Source organism: Podarcis melisellensis (genome assembly GCF_964234715.1).
Source record: "Podarcis melisellensis genome assembly, chromosome: 15".
Taxonomy (NCBI): Eukaryota; Metazoa; Chordata; class Lepidosauria; order Squamata; family Lacertidae; genus Podarcis; species Podarcis melisellensis.
This window is the reverse complement of record NC_138532.1, coordinates 31,649,376-31,675,333: the sequence shown is the minus strand read 5'-3', so window position 1 is coordinate 31,675,333 and position 25,958 is coordinate 31,649,376. Positions and strand designations below refer to the sequence as shown.

The 25,958-nt window shown below is 48.7% G+C and overlaps 2 protein-coding genes across 3 annotated transcripts in view; one reads left to right on the top strand and one right to left on the bottom strand.

Moving 5' to 3' along the window:
- SRRM3 (serine/arginine repetitive matrix 3) overlaps positions 1-25,958 on the bottom strand; it is a 104,331-nt gene that overhangs the window by 57,009 nt on the left and 21,364 nt on the right. For both annotated transcript variants that reach the window (XM_081890384.1, XM_081890385.1), the window contains exon 2: positions 14,696-14,816. The gene's annotated coding sequence lies outside the window, so the exon portion shown is untranslated. The remainder of the gene's footprint in view (positions 1-14,695; positions 14,817-25,958) is intronic.
- Positions 4,462-12,572, top strand: LOC309357840 (kelch-like protein 25). The gene is made up of 5 exons (XM_081890394.1): positions 4,462-4,590; positions 6,895-7,010; positions 8,527-8,605; positions 10,123-10,350; positions 11,048-12,572. The coding sequence occupies exons 2-5, from the start codon at positions 6,917-6,919 to the stop codon at positions 12,507-12,509; spliced, it is 1,863 nt and encodes a 620-aa protein (XP_081746520.1). The 5' UTR covers positions 4,462-4,590; positions 6,895-6,916; the 3' UTR covers positions 12,510-12,572.

The following is a 25,958-nucleotide window of genomic DNA, read 5'->3' as shown; positions in this document are numbered from 1 at the left end:
CCCTGCTGGATCAGACCAATGACCCATCTAGTCCAGCATCCTGTTCTCACAGGGGCCAAACAAGTGCAGGAGTGGACTTTGGCCTTCCAAATTTCAGCAGAGCCAAAATCCAGCATCTTCCGTTCTGTGCATGCACTACGTCATGGTCAGCAAACTAAGGCCCATGGGCCAGATCAGGTTCAATTGCCTTCTGGATCTGGCCCGTGGACGGTCTGGGAATCGCCACGTGGATCTCACGTCCTTTCCCTCTCTCACACATGGCACCGCCACCGCCGCTTCCTCCCTCCCTCCTCCTGGCTTCTCCCTGCCCTGCCTAGAGGAGGAAGGGGGCTGGGCTTTGTTGGTGCCAGCAGCAGCAGTGCTCAAGCATCCGCCATTTTAAGCAGCCCCTCTCCGGAGCCCTTTTGCAAGCCACTCATCATCCTGCCGCTTCTGCTGCCAGCCCCTGTTGCTTGCAACACACAGGTAAGCTCGTGGTGCTCTTGCATCATTTATTTATTTATTTTCAAAATATAGTCCGGCCCCCCACAAGGTCTGAGGGACAGTGGACCAGCCCCCTACTAAAAAAGTTTGCTGACCCCTGCACCACGTCATAGTTGTGGGGCCCTGCAGCACCCCCTTGGCTCAACGCCCGGTGTGGGGGAACCGGCCATGCGGCCCTAAATCTGCCAGATGCTGCAAAGGGAAACCCACAAGCAGGATTCAAGCACGAGCACATTCTCCCCTCCTGCAGTTTCTAGCAATAGGTATTCTGAAGCATTCCTGCCTCTGGCTGTAGAGGCAGAGCTCAGCCATCACAGCTAGTAGCCATCAGCTGCCCTCTCCGCCATGAATTTGTCCAGTCCTCTTTTAAAGGCATCCATGTTGGTTGCCCTCATTGTCTCCTGGAGGGGTGAGTTCCATAGTTCAACTACTGTATGTGCTGCACAAAGACGTCCTTTCTTTTATTTGTCCCCTGAATCTTCCGACCTTCACTGGATGTCCTCGAGTTGGTCTGACTCAGTGTAAAGAAAGGTCCTATTTTCCGACGAGCGGTTTATTCTCTTTCCGTACCTGTTAGTGTCTGCATTATGTTTGCGTTTTCACACAACTTAAAAGCCAGTTCCGGGAATATGTAGCAGAATATAGCCCAGGTTTTGCATTCATTTCCATGCTACTTGCAAACGGATTGTTTCCGGAAGCAGTGATGTGGAAACGAGCGCTAAACTTGTGCCATATTCTGCTATATTACTGGAAGTCACTTTTCTGTGGAGTGAAAGTTCAATCAACTCCCACCCAGGAATTAATGTCCCCACTGTGGAAGGACGCGTGGATCCAGGATTGGCCTCCACAGTCACTTACGGATTCATTGTTAAAACCGTGTTTATGGAAGACAATCTTACTCGGCTACGAGGGATCGCCAAAGAATAATAATGCCGAAATAAACAGGTAGGGAATCGCCGGGGAGATGGAATAAACTGCTGTGTGAATGCAGCTGGGCGAAGAGACTGTGCAGGCAAAGTTCTAAGCCCCAACCAGGAAGCCTTTATAGCTGGACTGTTCTGGCTAAGGCAAATGCAGAACTACGCTACTAATAGTCTCCAGGTTTGCCTGGTGCCCTGCAGGTGGCAGCGGGAGGGCTGGAATCTCCAGGTGAGGGAGAGTCCCTTTAATAATAATTTCTAAAAAATATATTTTAAAAATAAAATTGACTATTTTCACATAACGAATTATTTCATCAATTGTATTTTTCCCCTCCCATCTCCCCCACATACCCCCCTCCCCGCTACAACTTCCCTCAGTATCTCTTCCTGATTTATTAACACATATTATTCTCTGCATGTTCTAAAAATGTAAAAATCTCTAAGTTATCCGTCTATTATATTAACAAATAAATTTGTGTCTGTTTATTCAAAACCTGCCAAGGAGCCCAATTCATTTTGTTGTTTCTTTAAGTACTTTGTAAAAGGTTCCCATTATTCTTTGAAGTCACAGTTGTCCTTATCGCGCAGTTTGTATGTCAATTTTGCCAATTCCGCATAGTCCGTCAATTTCTCTTGCCACTGTTCTTTTGTCGGGGTTAATAATTTAAAAAAATATTAATAAGGAAGCTGCAAGCTTCAACCTGGCAGGTGCTGGTTGCGAATTACAGCATAGACACACTGAGCTGTCCTGCTCTCCTCTGCTGCCTCCTCCCAATTAACCTCCATCGCCAGGATCACCCTGTGACATGACTCAGCAAAGTTGGCTCATGAATGAGGTGGCCCATTAGGAAGAACTTTCTGAGGGTTAGGAGTGTTTAACTAGAGGTTGGATGGGTGGCCATCTGTCAGGGCTTCTGTAGCTGGGATTCCTGCATTCCTCGGGGTCCCTTCAAACTCTTCAATTCTATGGGATATTTGGAGTAGCCTGAACCATAAAGAAGGCTGATCGCCGAAGAATTTATGCTTTTGAATTATGGTGCTGGAGGAGACTCTTGAGAGTCCTATGGACTGCAAGAAGATCAAACCTATCCATTCTGAAGGAAATCAGCCCTGAGTGCTCACTGGAAGGACGGATCGTGAAGCTGAGGCTCCAATACTTTGGCCACCTCATGAGAAGAGAAGACTCCCTGGAAAAGACCCTGATGTTTGGAAAGATGGAGGGCACAAGGAGAAGGGGACGACAGAGGACAAGATGGCTGGACAGTGTTCTCGAAGCTACCAGCATGAGTTTGATCAAACTGTGGGAGGCAGTGGAAGACAGAAGTGCCTGGCGTGCTCTGGTCCATGGGGTCACAAAGAGTCGGACACAACTAAACAACAACAACAACAACCTCCTTCTAGTTGTAATACGGTCCTCAGGCTGAATGAGATTTCTTGCTCCCCTTGCAAGGGACTGCCTCGTGCCTCCATTGGCAATTCCGCCCACGTCGATGGCATATTACCGGCAGTGGGCATTTGTGGCACAACACAGCCCGGGAGTGCTTTTCAGCTAATTCTGAAGGAGCGCTCAAACACCAAGCAGAAATATAAATACAGCTGTCTAACCCTGTTGGCCGTGGAATTGACTAGAGACGGTTGCCGGCTGCTAGCGAGGAACAGAAGGGAATGAGGGCAGAATAGAGGCTTATAATTAAGCAATCAGCCACTTAATGGAGGTGGATTCGGCAGGAGATAAGAATGATTGTGCAGGAATTACTGGAGGAGAGGTGGAGCACCGCGTCTGTGTGAAAACAGCCGTCTCACTCAGGCAAGCCTGAAAATGTGCTGGAAACAGACGCCCTCTTCTAGAAGTCATAACATATCCCCGTCCCCTTGCATTCTCCTCTGCAAAGGTTGACCTTGACTGTTCACTGGGTATTCTCTGAATGTTTGCACATTTACTGGATCTTCATTCAGCAGCTCACATTTGTAATGGACGCCCATTGATTTTTGGTGCCCAACAATGATATTTTAAAAGCAGCATTGTGTTTGGTTTGCTTTTCATGTTTGACAGGGAAGGAGGGGCACTATTGGACAATTTTGGGTCCTCTAGGCGTCTCATTTTTATTTATTTTTGCAATATTCAGTTCTCCACATCAGTTGATTTAAAAACAAAAACACAAGATCTCATGAAAATTCATCAGCCCTTCAGTGTGAATTTCTCCTAGTGTACATTTGTGTATGCAGTCTTCTCTAACAAGCAATTCCCTCTAATATAATGCAAATTCTCTACATTATCTCCATGAATGTATGCATTTTTATTTCACCTTAGTGCTGTGTTTCCCACAGTGTGGGAAACATACCTGGGGATATATGAAAGGGTTTCAAAAGGTGCACAACATCCTTTTCAAATTTTACTTTATTCTAGATAAAATAGTATTATTAAAACTACCCCCATCACCTTTGTGCAAGAAATGGGGTACACCATAAAGACTGGACTCTCAAAAAGGGGTTGCAGCTATTGTAAGTTTGGAAAACACTGGTCTATATTGAGAGGCAGTGGCTGTCCCAAGGTCAGTCAGGGAGCTTCATGGCCAGGAGGGAATTCGAACCCTGGTCTCCCAGGTCAAAAACCCAAAATTCTAACTATTACTCCATGCTGGCTCTTCCAAGTGAACCTAGAAGATGTACTGGTTTACACTTCCACCTGTTGTTGCTATAAACCCAGGTAAATTGCCAACCATACTGGTTGGTGAGGAGCGAGGGAGCTTAAGATGTTTCATTTGCTGTAGGCTAAAGTTGCTCAATGTCTGTCCCCCACAGCCCTAAAATAGATTTTGACTGCCTGCTTCCTTTTGGACGATGTTCACAACTCACTTGAGATCCTTAAAGGTCACATCCACACTCTTTAACACACATTTAAGGCACATGGTTCCTCCCACGAGGAGCTGGGAACTGTCACTCTGGGAAGAGATATTGTGCGGTGTGGGTGTCACCCAAGGCTCTCACTTCTGCTGGGCCTAAAGGTAGAAGGTATCTGTACCCCTGTCACCATAGCAACCAGGCCAATGTGTCCCCAGCCCACTGAATCCTGGTTACCCGGGCAACCGAGATGATGCTTCCTCATCACTCCTGTGAGGTAGCTCTCCGCAGCTCACCTGTCTAGCTCTCTCCCCCATGGGCTTGTTGACTCCTCCCCCTGGCCCAGGTATGGTGGGCCTCATTGCCTACAGTCTGCCTGCATTTGACCACCTCTTTCTTACCTTCTCTCCCTTCCCTCCTCAGTTGCTCCCTGCCCACCAATTAAAGCACAAATTTTAGGCTCCTTGGAGTGAAGGACCCTGCCAGTTTGGGGAATTGCTTTGTGATGTATCACGTATGTTGATAACACAATATGATTATTTTTATAATCCTACTATACAAATACTTAATTCATCTTAAGAAACCCTTGGACCCTCCATTCCACCCATTTGGGGGGAGGGGTCAGAGGGGAACATTTGACATATCTGAAAGGGACCTCCTTCCCTATAGACAAATTTCCTCCACCCTCAGTGAGGGGCGGCCCAAGGGGAGAGGGACTTCTCTGTGGTGGCCCCTAAGATGTGTAACTCCCTCCCCACAGAGGTTCATCTGGACACCTTCATTATACAGTTTTTGGAGAGTGCTGACATTGTACTTCTTTGCCCTGATCGTTTGACACTTGAGATGTATGTTTTTTAGGACCTGCCTTGTTTTTATGGTTTTACGTTGTTTTGAATGGTTTCCTAATACTGTGTTTTAATGCTGCAATCCGCCCCGGGGCCTTATGGTTAAGGGTGGGAAATCAATAAATCAATAAATAATCATAGACTCATAGAATTGTAGAGTTGACAGGGACCCCGAGGGTCATCTATTCAAACCCTATGCAATGTAGGAAGTGCAACTAAAGAATCCCTGACTGATGGCCATCCAACCTCAGCAAAGAAGAAGAAGAAGAAGGAGGAGGAGGAGGAGGAGGAGGAGGAGGAGGAGCAGCAGCAGCAGTTCTGGTGTTTCTCACCCCTACCAATGCCATCCCCAGCCAGCAAGCTCAATTATCAGGGCTGCTGAGAGGAGTCCAATGACACCTGCAGGCTCACAGCTTCCCCATCTTGAAATTTGGGTGATAAGGGCAGTAGAAAGGTAGACTGCCTCTCAGTGTGAAGGCTCTCCTCAGTTAATTTCCTCTTTCCTGTCCTTTTCGCTAGATTGCATATTTATGGACAGGGACTATCTTCCTTTTTAAAAAAAACCCCTCTTAGAAAATGTGTCAATGATGCTGGCTGATTCTTGATTGTTTTATGCTTTTTAAAAAGGAGTAATGCAGCTGCTTGGGTTTAACTTGACTTCATTATTGTTTTGCTTTGTGTAGTGGTGCTGAAAACACAGCCTATAGATACATCTCTCTCTCTCTGTCTCTCTCTGTCTCTGTCTCTCTCTCTGTATGAATGAATGAATGAATGAATGAATGAATGAATGAAAATGTTGAAGAGTTAGATTAATTGGATCCGGCTCAGTATAAGGCAGCTTCCTATGAGAAGGTCCACATGGCTTAGTGGTTAGGGGATCTGCTTTTCATGCAGAGGGTTCCAGGGTTCAGTCCCAGGTATCTCTCCAGGTCAGGCCAGAAATGTTTCCCTGCCTGAAGCTCTAGAAAGCCATTACCATTGAGGAGGAGGAGGAGGAGGAGGAGGAGGAGGAGGAGGAGGAGGAGGAGGAGGAGAAGAAGAAGAAGAAGAAGAAGAAGAAGAAGAAGAAGAAAAGGAGGAGGAGTTTGGACTTGATATTCCACTTTTCACTCCCCCTAAGGAGTCTCAAAGCGGCTAACATTCTCCTTTTCCTTCCTCCCCCACAACAAACACTCTGTGAGGTGAGTGAGGCTGAGAGACTTCAGAGAAGTGTGACTGGCCCAAGGTCACCCAGCAGCTGCAAGTGGAGGAGCGGAGACGCAAACCCGGTTCCCCAGATTACGCTCTTAACCACTACACCACACTGGCTCTCTAGACAATACTGAGCTAGAGAGACCAAAACCTGACTCAGTATAAGGAAGTTTCCTGCATTCCTATTTATATCAGAACCACGAGGACTGAAATCTTGATTTATTCTTAGGGAAATGGCCCATAGCTTAGTGGTAGAGCACCTTATCTGCAACAGATGATCCCAGGCTGAATCCCTGGAAACTCTGGGTAGGGCTGAAACAATAGTGAGCTGCTGCCAGTCAGTGCAGACAATACTAAGCTAGATGGACCATGTCAGCTTCTTTGAGTTTCTTCGGGAGGAAAGATGAGCTATAAATGCAATTATTATTAGTAGCAGAACAACAAGAGGAAGAACCTTTGAGGTCCCATCCAACTCTATGACTCTATTCTATGATACTGTGTTTTACAGGTTGCATTTTTAGGTCTGTGTGAACAGGTTGAAATGAATGCACCCCTTTGAATAACCCCAACATTACGGACCTAACATTCTGTATCTTTGTTCATGGGCATAACAGCTTTCTTCGCCAGACATCCCCAATGGCTAAGACTACAGAGGCTCCGAGGGAGAAAGAATTGAGGTCAGATGACCCCCAAAGCGGACTACTGTCTTTGAAACACATCATCAAGCAGGGTAAGTGTGACGACCCTGGAGTCCAGTTGTGACTGGGAAACTGAGTCAGAAGCTACAGAATTGCAGGCTAAGGAGCCAGAGCGGCTTCCTAACAGGGGTGCCAACTTGAATAAAGTATTGGGGGGGGATAAGCCCCGTCCCACATAACCAATCACATGACACGGTGCACACAAACCATTTGAACGGCAATGGCCATCAACTTTTGGGGTGGCGGCCATTCAAATATTTTATTGGAGAGGCTGAACCCCCCTCGGCCCCTAGGAGTTGAATCCTATGCTCCCCAATGCTGCCAATTGGAGGGTTCTCCAAACCTGAAGCTGGCTGCCAGCAGGAGGCCCCTGAATCGGATCTTGCAGCACCAGGGCTCCCAGAACTGAACCCTCATGGGTGCCTTTCCCCTGAGCCCCAGAAAGTGGATAGAGAAAAGTCTGTATCCCTTTCTGAAAACGGTAGAACTCAAGGACATGCAGCGAAGCTGAATGTTGGAAGATTCGTGACAGTTTCTTTTCAAGAAGCCTAGATTGCTCTTTTCGGTACTTTTTTGGCCCCCTGCTAAATACAGTTTTGCTTAGGCAAGCCTGTCCACATACTTAGAAAGTTGATCCCAGTTTTAATCTGTTTTTAACCTGCTGTTATTTTAACTTGTTGGAAGTCTCCAGTTGTTGTTCTTTTTTCTTATTGGTAATTTTATGGTTTCATCTTTTCTAAAACCACTTTAAGAGGTGTTTTATTTTTTTAAAAAAAATCAAGTGGTTTATAAGAGTTACAAAATAAGTGGTAAATAAATTAAAGGCTTGGCAGGGACTTTCCCTATCCCTGTGTGTTCGATTTTGCATGACAAGCAAGCGGAAGAACCGGGTTGGCTGCAGGAGTCTTGTGCTGGAGCATCCCCACTATCAATGCTCGCTGGGAAAGCAAGTTTGCCTAGAATCCTTCCTTCCTAATCTTAAAAATTTTGTAGCTTCCTATAGGTGCCCAACTATAAAGAAAAGGAACACTGTACCTTTTCCTTGAAACATTCTGTTCTTTTTTCATTGCTTCTTATGTTATAGAGCAGAGAAGGGGAACCTTTTTCCTCCAGCGGTTCAGATCTTCCTCTCTCTCTCTATCCCACCCCCTCTCCAGCAACTTTGACAGGTGGGCAGGACCGCTGCCTCTCAGTCACCTGACATCACAATGATGTCAGGTGATAGGCAGGCAGGTGCCTCTTCCCACCCGTCACAGTTGGGGTCAGGGGAGACAGCGAGCAAGCTGGTTTGAGTTCCCCACACATCAGCTGATGCGTGGGGAATTCAATCCTGCTTCTAGCAAGGGCTGGGTGCATTAATTAGCACATGCAAATTTTATGTGGCGCTCTGTTGTCCTCTTCATTTTATGCTATTTATTGCAGTGTGGCCTGATCCGGCAACCTCATGCTTAACATTTTAATGTACTTGCACTATCACCTGGTGGGTTGAAGCAAAACCTGCTCACCGGCCTCCTTTAACCCCCTCATGTCATCCTCTCACCCCTGCAGGTATCAGGCAGCTGTACCAGAAGCAACTGCTCTGTGATGTCACCCTGGTGGCCGAGGGAAGAAAGTTCCCTTGCCACAGGTAAGAAGCCAGCAGTACTCCAAGCCACGCTCTGCTGCGGTGGGGCATCTCAGGAGTGACTTTAAGGAAAAGACAGGGACCATTTATCAAGTGCAATGGATGCTTGGGTTGCAAACGTGGTCCGTGTGGGATGCACGTTCGCAACCCGCAGCGTCCGCAACCCACAGCGGTGCATCTGCGCACGCACGAGTTGCAATTCGGTGCTTCTGCACATGCGCAAAGTGCAATTTAGCGTTTCTGCACATGCATGACCGCCGAAACCCAGAAGTAACCCATTCTGGTACTTTTGGCAGTCCGCAACCCAAAAAAACACAACCTGAAGCTTCTGTAACCCAAGGTATGACTGTAGGAGTAGATGCTGAGGCATTCCAGGAGAAGAGGTGCAAAGTTACTTTGGCTGAGACACACAGAAAGTGGATTTGACCTGCATCAAGGCGGGGACAGAAAATTGGAATCTGCCTTATGTCGTGTCAGACCATCAATTCAGCTCAATGTTATGGAACTATGGAACTACCTGCCACAGGAGGTAGTGATGGCTACCTATTTGGATAGCTTTAACAGAGGACTGGACAAATGCATGGAGGAGGAGTGGGCTATTGATATCCACAAGCCACAGTGGCTATGCCCTGACTCCACAGTCAGAGTCAGAAATGCTAAAGTTGCTGGAAGCCATGGAGGTGGGAGTTCTCATGCTTGGGTCCTGCTTGCGGGTTTCCTACAGGCATCTGCTTGGCCACTGTGAACACAGGATGCTTGACTAGATGGGCCTGATCCAGCAGGTACTTCTTATCTTCTTAGGGCCTTCTATTGCCTACACTGACTGGCAGTGGCTCTCTGAGATTTCGGACAGGGAGCTCTCCAAGCCCTACCAGAGATGTTGTTGGCTATTGAATCTGGGACCTTTTGCATGTAAAGCAGTTGCTCCACCACTGAGCTACAGCCCTTCTTGCAGAGAGCTGCCTTATACTGAGTGAGGTCCGGAGAAGCGAGGTTGCGCTGTGCTGCCCTAGTATGCAAAACCTCCTTAGAAACAGAGCCAGACCGCTCTTCCATCTGGCTGGTGGCGTACTGGCAGGCAGCTGCACGCCAGCCTCTTTCCTCACTCTGCTCCTTAAGCTCCTTTTAACCACAGATGCTGGGGATTTGGCCCAGACGGTCTGCATGCCTGCTCAAGACATTTTGCTGCCTGAAGCAGGCAGGATCCCTCCACCCCAGGGCATGTATGAAAGCTAACCAGACCGGAAGTTGAAGCTTCTTACTCTCATACATCTGATGGGACAGCATCCTTAGTGGCTGGCTAGGTCAGGAGCAGAGGGGAGGACACATGACACAAATGGCCCTGCCCTTCAAATCCTTGCTGCCAGTCCCTGCCACCACCACCCCCAGCAACTCCTCCTGCCTGATGCAACTGCCTCACTCTTTCTAATGGTAGAATCAGCCCAGGTGCAAAGCATCTTCTCTATCGCCTCTTCTCTGTGTGTGATGCATCCTAGCGCATCTCTCCTCTTTCCCTCCAGAACACTCTTGGCTTCCATCAGCCTCTACTTCCAGCGAATGTTCACCAGCACCTTCAAGGAATCCCGGGAGGGCGAAATTGTGCTGATGGATTTGACCGCCTCCTCCCTCCAGAGACTCCTGGATTACATCTATACAGGGGAGCTGCTCCTCATCTCTGAAGATGTAGAAGATCTGTTCACAGCAGCCAGCAGGCTTCAAATCATGTCCGCGTTGGAAATCATCACCAGGTAATAAGGAAGGGGTAGGTCAGTGCGTCAAAAACAGGGAAGGGGAAACTGTGGCCCTTCACATGTTTCCAGACTACAATTCCCCATCACTCCTGACCACTGATGGCGTCCAAAGAGCTGAAAGGCCACAACTTTGCCATTCATCTAAAGACACATCCCTGTGGGGTTGGACAGCCAGTTCAGAACCAACGTGTTCTCTTCCGTCTCCTTGTTTTTTGCCATGGCAAATCAACGTGGCTTACAAAAATGACTTACAACAAAAACCATACTAGGGGGTGGGATACATTAAAACATCCCATCTAAGGGGTTAATGGCCAAAGGCCTGTTTAAAAAGGAAGGTTTTTGTCTGGCACCTGAAGATATGTAATGATGGCACCTCCCTGGAGAGAGCATTCCGCAAATAGGAAGCCACCACTGAAAAGGCTCTGTTCTTCTGTTGCCACCATCCCATGGAAGGGGCACATGAAGAAGGGCCTGAAATGATGGTTGCAGGGTTCAGGTTAGTTCGTATGGAGAAAGGCAGTCCTTGAGGAATAAGGCTTTGCAGGTCAAAAGCAGCACTTTCAATTGCTCTGCTATGTTCTAATATTGTAAGTTCTGATATTACGAAAGAGGGAGAAAAGCATGTCCCAGTCTACCTATTTTCTCTCCCCCATGCCATATATGAGAAAAGTCTTTCCTCCTTTGCTCCTTGCAGATTCCTCATGGAGAGGATTTCCATGGAGAACTGCCTGGGTCTTTACGTGCTGGCGTATTCCCACAACCACCGGCCTCTCCTCCGCCCGGCCTCGCGCTACATTGCCTTCCATTTCGAGCACCTCATCGAGCTCACAGCCTTCCTTGCCCTCGACTTCAGCGTCCTGGTCAGCATCATTGCCTCGGACGGCCTGGAGGTGGACTCCGAACTGACCATCTACAGGGCCATGCGTCGCTGGGTGTACCACAACCCTGACGAGCGCCTCCTGAAGCATGCGGCCCTGATGGACCACATCCGCCTCTCTCTCCTCAGCCCTGAGGAACTGGCCGAGGTCCGGGCCGAGACAGAAGAGTTTTATGAGTGCGTCCGACTGCCGTGGGAGGAACTCAGCGTCCCTGAACGGCTGTGGGCCAGCAGAGGCCTACGGCAAGGCATGTACCACAAGGGCGTTGTGTGCGTGGGGCTCCCCAAATGGAGCAAGATGAGCCTGGGGGATGAGGAGCTGGATTCTCACGTCCACTTCTTCGACCCATCCACTGAGCAGTGGGAGCAGCTTCCCGACCTGAAATCGCTGACCTCGCCTAGCTGCGTTTCTCTGGGCCACAAGCTCTACATCACCGGCGGGCAGCATTTAGATGGCTCTTACTCCAATAAGCTTCTGGTATACGACACTCTTGGGGGCCACTGGTCCAAGCTGCCTCCCATGACCACAGCCCGGGCGTGGCATGCCTTCCTCCTATGCCAGAAAAGGCTATACGCTGCCGGGGGCTGGGACAGCACCGGGACTCTCGTGTGCGCCGAGAGCTACGACTTGGAGCGTGAGGAGTGGACGGACATCTCCAGTCTCCCCTTTGCCTTGACTTATTTCGCCTCTGTGACACTCAAGAGCAAACTGTACCTCGTCGGCGGGGAAAGGGATGACGCCGAACTCCCCGTCCCTCACAAGGGGTTCCTGGTTTACGACGTCAAATCCGGCGCCTGGTCCCAGGTCCCCATGGCCTTTGAATTCTACGAGGCCAGCGCTGTCACCTTGGGCGACTGCATATTTGTGGTCGGGGGGCTTTCCGGGGAGGGCAACGAAGGCTCCCGGTACTTCACCGGCCGTTGCGTCTGCCTGTTGAGCGATGGCACGGTGAACCAAGAACTCTCCATCCCTCTCCTCCCCATCGCCATCTCCTACCCGGGCGTCGTCTGCTGGAGGAAGAGGGTGTATGTCTTCGGGGGCGACAGCAATGACCGCTATTCCAGCGCGATCCATTACTGGGAGCCAGGCCAGCAGAACTGGGTCCAGTGTGGGGCAACTTTACCTGACCCCCACTATGGGGCGTTTGGCTTTGGCTGCATTCCGCTCAACGTCCCGAGAAAAAACATCCTGGCTGTCTTCCACCGGGGATCCGCCTTCGAAGTGGAGGAGCAGGAGGAAGACAGCTTGGAACCCTGCCCAGTGGCCAACCTTACTTAGCACATTTTGGGTCCTTGTTATTTTTAATTGGTTTGTTTAAAAAGAGAGAGACCTGAAGCCAAATACCCAGTTGTCGCTGTTGTTGTGACTGCTGAACCTACCTTTCGGGAGCGGCCAGTGTGCTGGTGCAGAGCTCTGGAGCTGTCCCAGCACTGGCATCACTGCAACCTACCTAGACGGCTCTGGGATTATGGTGGGGCAGCTCTGAGGCAGCCCTGATCTCCTCACTGCCATGTCCTACCCCAGCAGCAGCAGCCAAGTAAGGAGGGCAGCCCCACAGCTCCACCACCCACCCACCACTATAGCTCCCTCTGCAGACAAGAGGATACAGTCCCCCTTATCCAATGCGTGTTTTCATCACCTATCTCTCATTCCTGACTCCTCGAAGCCTCTGATCCTTTGCTTCTGCTCCCAAAGCCCACACCTCAAAGCTCTGCGAGTTTGCTTGGTTTTTCTCCCTCGGCCCAACTGACCTTCCATTTCCCTGATTTCTGACATCCTGAAATGGTCATTCGACTGTTTGAATGTTTGTGAACATTCCCTGATGCTCTGAGTTCCTTTCTTTTCCTCCCTCAGCCCAACTTGCTTTCCCATTTCCCTCACAGGAGCCAACTTGATCTTCAATGTCACTCAGAAGTTGGAATGTTTGTGAACATTCTTTGGCACCCTAGAACATTCTGAGCCAGTAGAGTCCAGCTAGCAGGCAGGCAGTGGCCAGCGTTATTGTGGACTGGGCATCATTGGGCCCTAGCAGGATTTCCCTTCACTCACATAATTGCAGGTCGACCTCACAACCGCTTTGTGTTGCACTTTGTAGCACTCTTGAAAGGACTACTTACAGACTCCCTCATTTATTTAGAGCATTTCTAAGCTGGGACGTGGGTAGCACTGTGGTCTAAGCCACTGAGCCTCTTGGGCTTCTTGATCAGAAGGTTGGCAGTTCGAATCCCCGCGTCAGGGTGAGCTCCCGCTGCTCAGTCCCAGCTTTTGCCAACGTAGCAGTTCGAAAGCATGCCAGTGCAAGTAGATAAATAGATAACGCTGTGGTGGGAGGGTAAATGGTGTTTCCGTGCGCTCTGGTTTCCGCCATGGTGTCCCACTGCAGTGGTTTAGGCATGCTGGCCACATGACCTGGAAAACTGTCTGCGGACAAACACTAGCTCCCTCGGCCTGTAAAGTGAGATGAGTGCCACAACCTCAGAGTCGCCTTTGAGTGGACTTAACTGTCAGGGGTCCTTTACCTTTACCTTTTAAGCTGTGTGTACCAACTGTAGTCCCCTAAGTGGCTTAAAATAATTTAAAAAATGAAGCAAAACATACAAGATTTACTAGGGAGGGGCAAAGGCACTGATATGCCCCTCCCCCACTTCAGATGTTTCAGCTGATATTCTGTTTCTGAAGCTCTGGGCTGTGGCGAATCTCAGAGAAAATGGCTGCTGGGGTAACCAGATGTTAACCTCTTTCATGTGAGCCTACCTAATTCACTTCTCCCAAAACAGTACACCGGGGTGAGGAACCTTTTTCACCCTGAGGATCACATTTCCCTCTGTGCGACCTTCTGAGGCCCACATGTCAGTGGTGGGAGGAGCTGGCAGGCAAAAATGGGTGGAGCAACAGGCACCACATTTACCTTTCTACTGTTTCTAGCTGGGAAGAGTGAAATTTCCCATGCTGCCTAGATAAAAAGCAACAAGTCCCTGCTTTGCCTGCAATGCAGTCACGGTTTGAGCTTCTGCCAGTGGTGGACAGAAAGATTTCCACCCAACCCAGCTTCGGTTATGCATTTTCTATAGAAAGAAGCATTCAGAACCAGTGTGGTGTAGTGGTTAAGAGCAATAGACTCGTAATCTGGGGAACCGGGTTCGCGTCTCCGCTCCTCCTGATGCAGCTGCTGGGTGACCTTGGGCCAGTCACACTTCTCTGAAGTCTCTCAGCCCCACTCACCTCACAGAGTGTTTGTTGTGGGGGAGGAAGGGAAAGGAGAATGTCAGCCGCTTTGAGACTCCTTCAGGTAGTGATAAAGCGGGATATCAATTCCAACTTTTCTTCTTCTTCTTCAGAAGTTCAAGCAACACACTGTTACTGTCATTGGTTTTTTATTCTTGCAAACCAATCCTCTTCTTAGCACAGAGATACAGTCCACATCCCTGGAGCAATACCCTTGTCCCGTCATCCCGGAAGCTTACCTCTCAAAAGATGGGATGCATTCCCCTTAGGTGGACGTCACTGAGCAGGCTCCAGGCCTTCTCTCCTCAAGAACACATTTCCTCCGGGAACTGGGATCCCCTCTGCTTGATGCGTCAAACCCTGTGAGAGGACGAAAAAGGAGGAACCTAAATATATTCCCATGCACACCTGCCCAAAACCACCTGGCAAACTGTGAAAAGTCAAGGGAGAGATTTGGAGGTGCAGTCCAAACCACAATTTGCACCAGGCATGGTAGACTGTGTGGAGATGTTTCCCACCTACTCCAACTGACCAGCGGGCCAGATTAAGTTAACTGCTTGCACCAGTGGAAGCCCACACAAGGAACTGATAGAGCAACAGAGCTTTCCCCCCTCTTCTTTGCCCTGACACCCCCTAAATTGGCTTGAGAGATCAGGAGAACCCACAGACAATGTGTTGGGGGGGGGGAGAAGGTAGATCATTCCATTCTACAATAATTTCTTCTAGATGGAGCAATCTTCTTGGTGCTAGCTTGAATTCGTCCCTTGCTTCTGATGCCAACGTCACAATGCCAGCTAGACCTCCCTTTGCTTCCTACCAAATATATGGGCAGGTAGAAGTACCCACCTGCAGGATCCCCACCAATAGGGAGCCCCAAATAAGACATTCTGGTGGTTGATTCTGGGAGGGACAGAGCTGGCCCAGAAACCCATTGACTCCCACACCAGCCCCACCAATGTCAAATGATGACATCACGCCCAATCCAGGCCTGATGGCACATCAACATACCCACCCTCTCACCTTTCACCTCAGCCTGTGTGTGTAGCAATTGGGGATAAGATTGTGCCCTCAAAGTCATTTCTTGTGTTAATCCTTCCCAGAGTAGACATAGGCCACATTTGCACCATACATTGAAGGCTCTATGATACCACTTTGAACAGTCATGGCTTCCCCCAAAGGATTCTGGGAGCTGGAGCTCATGAAAGGTGCTGAGAGTTATGAGACCCCTATTTCCAGTGCTTTTTTTATTAAAAAAATGTTTAGGGGTACTCATTTTCCTGTTCATATTGAAATATTGCCCCTCAATGAGGCCAAACTTAGATTCACAAAATGTTTGGGGGAATGCGTATCCCTGCATCCCCCCGGAAAAAAAGCACTGCCTGTTCCTCTCATGGAACTACAATTCCCAGATTTCCCTGGGAAAAGAGAATGACTGTTAAACTTCTTTGGGAATGGCAGCTCTGTGAGGGGAATAGAGGAGCCTCCTAAGAAATCACAGCACCTTCAATGAAATCTCTAATAAACACAATAAATAATGACTATGGTGATCACAATAACAAAATGCTATACAGTGGCACCTCAGGTTAAGAACTTAATTTGTTCTGGAGGTCTGTTCTTAACCTGAGACCGTTCTTAACCTGAGTTACCACTTTAGCTAATGGGGCCTCCAGCTGCCGCCGTGCCACCACACAATTTTTGTTCCTTGAAGCAAAGTTCTTAACCTGAGGTACTATTTCTGGGTTAGCGGAGTCTGTAACCTGAAGCGTATGTAACCTGAAGAGTCTGTAACCCAAGGTACCACTGTACAGAAATACATTCAGAGGAAATGCCTTACATACCTTTATTGTACAGTGGTACCTCGGGTTAAGTACTTAATTCATTCCGGAGGTCCATTCTTAACCTGGAACCGTTCTTAACCTGAAGCACCACTTTGGCTAATGGGGCCTCCTGCTGCTGCGCTGCCACCGCACGATTTCTGTTCTCATCCTGAAGCAAAGTTCTTAACCCGAGGTACTATTTCTGGGTTAGCAGAGTCTGTAACCTGAAGTGTATGTAACCTGAAGTGTATGTAACCCGAGGTACCACTGTATATGTTAGGCAAGACTGTGTATGAACATGCATATTAAGGGAAACGTGAATGGATGCTGATGAATTTCCAGGAGATGTTTAAGACTGGAGACATGCATAAGCTAAACTGATGGATCTGTCTATCTCGTTGTGCAGCCAGACTCCCTGTCACTTTCATCTCTTGACTGAGGAACCAAAATGAGATGAGAGGGTCTGACCTACAGGCCAACCTGAGTCCCAGAGCTTGTTGATTTTTATTTTTTATTTTTTTTAAGAAGAAGAAAGAAACCACGGGCTGGGAAAAACGATTAGCCTCCCTCCAATCCACAGCCACCGTTTTAAAAATAATCTGAATTTCTGGCAGACTTGTGGGAGGGATCCTGGAAAACAGAACCACTAATGGGCTTCGCTGCCCCTACTCCCCACGGTGCCCACTTTGGGCTTTCTGATCCCTTCTCTCCTTTTCAGAATCTCAGTCAGGGGCGTTTTATAGGCAAGCCAAGTACAATGCGAGGGAAAGAGGCGGGATGAAATAAAGTCACAGACATGAGTAATAGGACTAATAGCTAATAAAAGCTGGTGCATTACACAGGAGGCATGGATGTGGTGCCGGGCGATGGGAGGGGGGTGTAAAGAGATGGCTATGCAGCAAAGAACAATCCTATTATAAATAGCTGCTACACACACACACACACACACACACACACACACACAAACACAAGCTCAGAGGCTCAGCACTAGCAGATTCGCCAACTATAATCCTAGCAGAGCATAAGCCCTTGAAAGACACCATTCTGGAGAGAGTAAGAGCTGCCTTGTCCCCCCGCCCCACCCAAAAAGATGGGGGTTGGCAATGGAGATTTTCAGAGGTGGGTCAAATTAAGTCTCAGGTCTCCAAATTTCCCCAGTGTCATCACCCCCTCAAGGGGAATTTCCCCCACATCCAGCATCACCCCTCAGATTCAGAATGTGCAATGCTGAATGGCAAAAAAGTCAGAACGTGAGTGCATTCGAATGAACTGGTTATTTGGGTGGGCTCCTCCCAAATTGCTGAGAGCATAGGAGCCAACTCCTAAGGGCCGAGGTCCCTTTGCTCCCCCCCCAAAAAATATTTGAATGGGAATGGGGGCCCCCAAAGTTGATGGGCACTGCCATTCAAATGGTGTGTGAACAATGTGTCTTGTGATCGATTATGCAGCGTTGGGCTTACCTGGGCCCCTCAATATTTTATTCAAGTTGACACCCCTGACTGAGAGCCAGTGTGGTTTTAGTGATGGATGAGGACCTGGGAGACCAGGGTTCAAATTCCCACTTGGTCATGATGACACTTGCTAGGTGATCTTGGGCCAGTCACTGTCTCTCAGCCTAACCTACCTCACAGGGTTGTTGTAAGAAGAACCAGGAGGAGAGAAGAACCATAGGCGCCACCTTGAGCTCCTTGGAGGAAAGTTGGGTTATAAATGTGATAGATAGATAGATAGATAGATAGATAGATAGATAGATAGATAGATAGATAGATAGAGATAGATAGACAGACAGACAGACAGACAGACAGATAGATAGATAGATAGATATATATAGAGAGAGAGAGATGATAGATGATAGATAGATATAGATAGATAGATAGATGATAGATAGATAGATAGATAGATAGATAGATAGATAGATAGATAGATAGATAGATGATAGATAGATAGATAGATGATAGATAGATAGATATAGACAGACAGACAGATGATAGATAGAATCTGCTGTCCATTCAGGCTAGAGTTGCAGGATGTCAGCAGTCAGCTGGTTGTCAGTGTCTGCAAAAGTCTGCACTTTGCAAGCACCATGGATCAGTTGATTGCCAGGCCTCACAAAGCACTGTTCTTTTGCCCACATGGTTTGATTTTAAGCTGCACAGGTGGAAAGAGATTTTAAGCTGCACAGGTGATCTGCAGGTGGCAGGAACAGGTGCTCTGGGGCAAGAACACAAGACTGCAGGGAGAATGTGCTCGTTTGCTTAATGATTTCCCATCGCTATCCTACGGAGTCACTTGCAAGTCATTAAAAAAGAGAGAGACAGGAGAGTCTCTGTGCTCAGGGTTACACTCTAAAAAGCCATGACATGAAAGGACAATAGATGGGGTGAGGAAGAAATAAGCAAACTCAGATACAAGTTCTTCTAATAAACAGCTAGCTGAGGTAGAAAAAGTCAAAAAGAGAAGGCACCAAAAACTGCTGGTATCAGCTGAACTGAGGTATAGCTGCCATTTTTAATACAGCTTAGTCTTTGTTGCTGTAATTGCTGTTTTCATTCCTGGGCTGGTACTGCCAGAAAAGTGGCAGCGGAAGCAACCCAATGGAAGTGATGGGTCAATAAAAGGAAGGACTACTTCAGTAAGTGCACAAGTAACTTGTGAAGCTCATTGCCACATGACTTTAAGAAAGGATTTGATAAATCCACAACTGGGCCATTAGCCATGATGAGGAGAAGGAACCTCAGGAGACAACTGTGTGAAGCAGGGTGGCCTTTGGTCTGATCCTGCACAGCTCTTCTGGTGTTCTCACTAGAACCTTTCTCAGCCCAAGGGCCACATTGCCTTCTGTAGAACCTTCCGAGGGCCACATATCAGTGGTTGATAGAACCCAAGGCAAAAATGGGTGGATCAACAAATGCAAATTTCACTGTTCTATGGTAAGCTTAAGGGACGCAGGTGGCGCTGTGGGTTAAAGCCTCAGCGCCTAGGACTTGCCGATCGAAAGGTCGGCGGTTCGAATCCCTGCTGCGGGGTGCGCTCCCGCTGCTCGGTCCCAGCGCCTGCCAACCTAGCAGTTCGAAAGCACCTCCGGGTGCAAGTAGATAAATAGGGACCGCTTACCAGCGGGAAGGTAAACGGCGTTTCCGTGTGCAGCTCTGGCTCGCCAGAGCAGCGATGTCATGCTGGCCACGTGACCCGGAAGTATCTCCGGACAGCGCTGGCCCCTGGCCTCTTAAGTGAGATGGGCGCACAACCCCAGAGTCTGTCAAGACTGGCCCGTATGGGCAGGGGTACCTTTACCTTTTACCTTTATGGTAAGCTAGTTTCTAGAGATGCTGAGATACTCCTCCAGGTAAATGAGGTATTATCAGAATTCAGGGACACATTCCAGCTGGGCAGAAACACTCATGGGTGTGAAGCAGAGCTTGTGAAGGGCATGGCCTAGAGAGAGTTCTGAGGGCCAGACAGAGAAGCCTGGGGGGCCTCATTCACCCATGTGAATGAGTTTAAGGTTGAGTTTAAGGTTCTCCACCTCTGCACAAGAGCTTTTCAGAACCTTGGACAGCTCTCCTGGACAGCAAGGGAGTGAATCTAGCAAAATCCCAAATCCAAGCAAACAAAGCTTATTTATTAGAAGTAAGTCCCAGAGAGATCAAGGAGGTTTTCTCCCTTGCAAGAGTGTCCATGATTGCAGCTTAAAGTCCAGATGGGGAGCACTCCCCTATGAGGAAAGGCTGCAGCATTTGGGATGTTGGAGTTTAAAGACGAGAAAGAAGTGACATGATAGTGGCTTATAACATTATGGAGGGTATAAAGAAAGTTTAGAAAGAAACAATTTCCTTTCCCTCTCCTAACGCTAGAACTCGTGGACATCCAATGAAGATGGATGTTGGAAGATTCAGGAAAGATGAAGAAGAAAATCCTTCTTCACACAGCGCAGAGATAAACTATGGACCCCCCTCCCAAGGGAGGACGTGGTGGCCACCAACCTCAAAGGCTTCAAAAGAAGATTAGACAGATTCAGTGGAGAGGACTGTCAATGGCTATTAACCACGATGGCTCTGCTCTGCCTCCACAGTTGGAGGCAGCAATGCTTGTGAATGGCGGTTGCTGGAAACCACAAGGGCTCTTGTGCTCAGGTCCTCCTTGACGACTTCCCTTAGGGGCATCTAGTTTGGCCCTGTGAGAATTAGATTAGATGGTCCATTGGCCTGATCCAGGAGGCCTCTTCTTATGTTCTTACTGGAGAGTTACGTCAAGGACCCCGGCTTGGATCCAAGCACAGCCATTTCTCCTTGATACAATATGGAGGGTGTGGGGAGTGATCCACCCCTTGTTTTGAATACAAGGGTGATGACATCTGCCCCCAGTCTTTGGGAACAGGATGAGCCATAAATCTAATTAAGCCAACCCATTTATCCTCCTCCACCACCATCTGCAGCGCCCCTCAAGCAGTTTCAATCGAGCAAGCAAGAAAAGCATCTAAAATGCAGCAATTATCGTGATCTCTGACTTTCTCTTTCTTAACTGACCCATTTGTCCAAGCACCAGCAGCTTTGGGGGAAAACAGCTTCAGAATTCCCTGTTTTAAAAGTCAAGCGTCTGCTTTGGGCCTGGCGGAGGGGACTCGCTGTGCCCCGATGCTCCCACCAATCTTATGACTCCAGCTTTTCCTTCTGCCATGTAAACACGAGCAAGCCATTTCCCCAGGAGCAGCCACTGGGGAACAGAGGACTTTGGTGACGTGATGGCCATCCGCCGGCCATCTGAAATGCCCCTGATGTGATGTGAGGCTGCAGTGTGCTGCAAACCATTCTCTTGGTTCTAGTGAGAACATCAAAAGAGTTCTGCAAGATCAGAATGAAGGCCACCCTGCACAGTTGTCTCTTGAGGTTCCTTCAGGCCCCAAACCAGGATCTTCTGGAATGTTCTTCCAGGCGAGTCACTTAACCCGCACCTTACTCTCATTCCCCCCCAAAAGCACTTTTTTCAGGGAAAGATACTGCGTGGCACCCAAAAACGAGTGTGTGTGCTTTTGTGTGTGGCGAGAGTGCAGGGTGTGAGTGTGAGAGATAGCGACACCGTAAATGGCCATGAAAAAACGGGATGTCCCCTTTTCCCCGCAGGGCTCTCGGCAGGGCTAGGTGGGCCTGATCCAGCAGACTCTCCTTATGTTCTTATGCTGGTTCTAGTTTTTAAAGGAGGGGAAAAAATAGAGAAGGGGAAGGCCCGTCTTATTTTTCCAGAAGGCGATTTCTTCTAACTGGCGAAACATGAGGTTGGCAGCGAGGCAAAACAGGAGGCAGCATCTCCCGCAGCAGGCGGCCAAGGTGGAATCCGGGACGCCTGATAACGCTCCACTTGCCTGCATTAGCATCAAAGCACAAGCCAGGCCCATCCAGAGAGCGCTGCTCTCTCTCAATAAGCCGATTAGCAAGGCAGACACCTGGGGCACGACCGGGCAGGGCACCGCGGCTTATTCAATGGGAAACCTAGTTAATCACTGATGAATGTGGTTTCCTCCTGTCCTCAAAAGCCAAGGAAGGGGCTTGGCTTTCTTTGGCACTGGCGGACGTGGGCTTTTCTTCTCCAGAAGCTAATTTCAGGGAAAGCAAAATATTTCTCTCTCTACACACACACACACACACACACACCCGCCTTGCCAGGGTCTGGCTGGAAAGAGGTTGCTGCATTAAGGGGCCAATGAGCGATCGAAGAACATTGATTTGCCTCACCTGCCTTTTTAACCAGAGGAAAGGCTTGTTAGTCAAAAAGATTTTGACAAATCATAGGAGCTGCCTCATGCTGAGTCGGGTCATTGTGTCCTTTAGCTCAGTACTGGCTGCACAGACTGGCAGCGGTTCCCCTGGGTTTCAAGCAGGGTTCTTTCTCAGTCCTACCTGGAGGTGCTGAGGCTTGAACCTGGAAACTTCCGCATCCAAGGCAGATTCTCTACCACTGGGCTACAGCCCTACCCACACTTCACAACTTCGAAAAGAATTGTCAAGCTGGAAGAGGTCTTCAGAAGTCCTCCAGCTCAGCCCCCTGAAAGACTGAAGGTTCAGGATGCGACTGCAGCATCTTTGACAAATGGATGGAGGATCGGAATGCAAAGGCTGCAAGCTCTGTTGGTGAAGCAGAACCTCCATGCTGAAAGGCAGTCTAGCTTTCAGTGCCGGATGGCAAAACAGCAAGGGGAGGCTTATTCCCTTCAATACTACTTTGTGGGCTTCCTGGAAAAATTCTGATGTTCAGCAGGACACCTAGGAACTAGATGGGCCATTGCTACATATCCCTGCAATGCAGGGGATTGTACTAGATGATTCTCTAGGGTCTGAGAGCCAGTGTGGTGTAGTGGTTAAGAGCGGTGGACTCGTAACCTGGTGAACCGGGTTCGCTTCCCCGCTCCTCCACATGCAGCTGCTGGGTGACCTTGGGCTAGTCACACTTCTCTGAAGTCTCTCAGCCCCACTCACCTCACAGAGTGTTTGTTGTGGGGGAGGAAGGGAAAGGAGAATGTTAGCCGCTTTGAGGCTCCTTAGGGTAGTGATAAAGCGGGATATCAAATCCAAACTACTCCTCTTCTTCTTCTTCTTCGCTTCCAACTCTACGATTCTCTGATTTGATAAAGCAGGGCTTTGCATAGGATTCTTTTGACCTCCCACCTGCTGCCTGAAAATGGTACAGTCCACATATACAGATTGGTTCCTTGATCTTTTGGCTCCCCCACCCAATTACCTTGGTTGGTGCTACCATGAAAAGGAGTCTCTCCCCACTCCTCTCTCCCTGGGACTGCCCTTCCCAGTGCAAAACAAGGGTTGCAGGTAGTCTAATTTGGCAGATGGTAATATACATCTCTCCTTTGTCTCCTCGCTTACATGCTTAGCTTTGGGTTTTTTCCCGGAAGGGATGATGATGTTTGTTAACAAAAGGGGCGTCAAGGGAGGCAGGAGCGCTGCCTGAATTATTTAGCAACTCGTTCCTTCCACCCGCCGTTCCCCGGGGAGTCTGGGATCTGCCAATCACCTGTCCATCTGACCAGCCATCCTGCCACCAGGATGGCCGCAGGGGACTCAGCAGCTCCCTGAGAGGTGGCTGGAGGGAAGTTAGCCCTGCTTCCCACCCCCAAACATCCCCAGAGATGCCCCCAGACTCACATTATCCCAGAAATACAATTCAGTAAAAAATGTCAGAGGCCGGCCGGCCAAGGGGCACTTAAGGATTTTATTCGATCCACCTTTTCAGCAAACTGAATGGCTTTCCACTCCTCGGACTAATAAGGCAATGCAGATAACCTACAGATCACACACTCCTTCAAAGCACACCATAGATTATTTGGCTCAAAAGCTGAACCAAAAGGGACTCCTGACTACAGGGACACGGGTGGTGCTGTGGTCTAGACCACTGAGCCTCTTGGGCTTGCCAATCAGAAGGTCGGTGGATGGAATCCCCATGATGGAGTGAGCTGCCGTTGCTCTGTTCCAGTTCCTGCCAACCTAGCAGTTCGAAAGCACGCCAGTGCAAATAGATAAATAGGTACCACTGTGGCGGAAAGGTAAAAGGCGTTTCCGTGCATTCTGGCTTACGTCACGGTGTTCCGTTGCGCCAGAAGCGGTTTAGTCATGCTGGACACATGACCCGGAAAGGTCTATGGACAAACACCGGCTCCCTCAGCCTGAAAGTGAGATGAGCGCCGTACCTCATAGTCACCTTTGATTGGACTTAACTGTCCAGGAGTCCTTTACCTTTACCTTTATCTCCTAACCACACACTCCTTGACAGCTCTGCTGTTTATGATTACTAGCTCTACCCCTCTCTTGGTCACAGTACCCCTGCTGTCCTGCAAGCTGCTCCACTGTTCTGCAGGCTCTTCTGCTTATTCTTTCAACACAAAAGGATATAAATAAGAAACTAAACTACATTCATTCCAAGAGCCGAACATTCACTTTGCAGCCCCCTCTCCAAAACAGGGCATCAGAAAGATGTGACTTTAGCACAGCATTTCGGTGGCATTCAGCAATCTCTTTCTGCCCCCTCTCCCAGCCCCCTCTGAGCTCGGCAAAGCAAAATTTCCAGCGTTATGAACAACTAAAGATGGGAGCAAATCTCAGCAAGAAAAAAATTAAAACACTGATTAAAGAGTAAGAGTGCCTCTGAGCACATTCTGAGTCTAGGCATTTGAACTGAGCTCATAATCCTTTATCTCAAGCTTACTTTGTTTGAGCAATGTAATTCAGCAAAGGAAGGCAGCTTTTTGAGGTCTCCATCATTAAACAGTGGGAGCCACTAAGAAGTCTTCTCACCCTTTGTGCTGATTGGAGCCAGAGTGAAAGGAGGTGAGCTGGCCACTGAGGACAGGCTCCTGGGGTCACTCTGGAGAAGATGTGTGGAAAGAACACTGTGGAGGAGGGGTTGCTCTGTACGCTTCAAAGCTAAGAATTTAGGGCCCTGAAAACCTAGCAGTTCGAAAGCACATCAAAGTGCAATTAAATAAATAGGTACCACTCCGGCGGAAAGGTAAACGGCGTTTCTGTGTGCTGCTCTCGTTCGCCAGAAGCGGCTTAGTCCTGCTGGCCACATGACCCGGAAGCTGTACACTGGCTCCCTTGGCCAGTAAAGCGAGATGAGCACCGCAACCCCAGAGTCGGTCACGACTGGACCTAATGGTCAGGGGTCCCTTTACCTTTATGGCCAATTTACAAGTGATTGCTATGAAAACTCAACTGCCTCTTTTGTTTTAGAGATGGGCTCATTTGCTCCCAAGAGCTGGATCTTCCTGTAGCCTCCTGAATGGCTGGGTCAAGGGTAGCCAGTGTGGCGTGCTCCAGATGTTGGACTACAACTCCCATCATCCCCACTTTGTGGGCTATGTTGGCTGAGCATGATGGGAATTGGACTCCAGCACCATCTGGAAGAGCTACCTCTAGGGTAGCTGATAGCTGAAAATGGGGGTGGGGGGTGCCTGTTTCCTCCCATTGCTAACTAAGGAGGATGTAATCTAGGTCTCTGTGTGTAAAGAAACAATAGACTGCAATTTCACTGGTGCCCACTGGCTCAAAAACATTAGCGGCCCTCCCCTATAATCGGCCTCCAGAAGGAGAAAAAAGAGAGACGGTGGCTTTGCCATCTCATTAGGCATCAAAATCCACCTGATGACAATAATCTTGGGCGAGAAGAGGAATAGCTAGATGCTACAAAGGGGTTTCTCCCCCCTCCCACATTCCTTTAATGTGATACTTTGTTTGGCAGAGGAAATATAATTAAGATCAAAGCTCCTCTGGATTGCAGCTGAGCTTGTGCAAGCAAATAAAAATGGGAGTACAGGATTGTGGGTACCCCCTCCCAGTTTATGGTTTGTTTGTTTTTTAAAAAATACATGATTAAAGAAAAGAAATTGGCACAGGACACCCCCCCACACTTGCCCTCTTCCTCTGGGTTGTATCCAAGTAAGGTCCCTTAACAACTTAGGACCAGTTTTCCTGAGAGGTGGCCTAACCCCACATATGCCCAGTCAACCACTTCAAACTGCAAAACCAGCACTGTTACAGATGCCCCATAATACCCACTGCACAACTGGAAGAAATTGATCTTTTGATGTGGCAGCTCCTACACTTTGGAAAACCCTACCTATTGATACTGTGAAGGCACCTTCTCTGTGCTCTTTTTGGTGCCTGCTAAAAACAGATTTGCT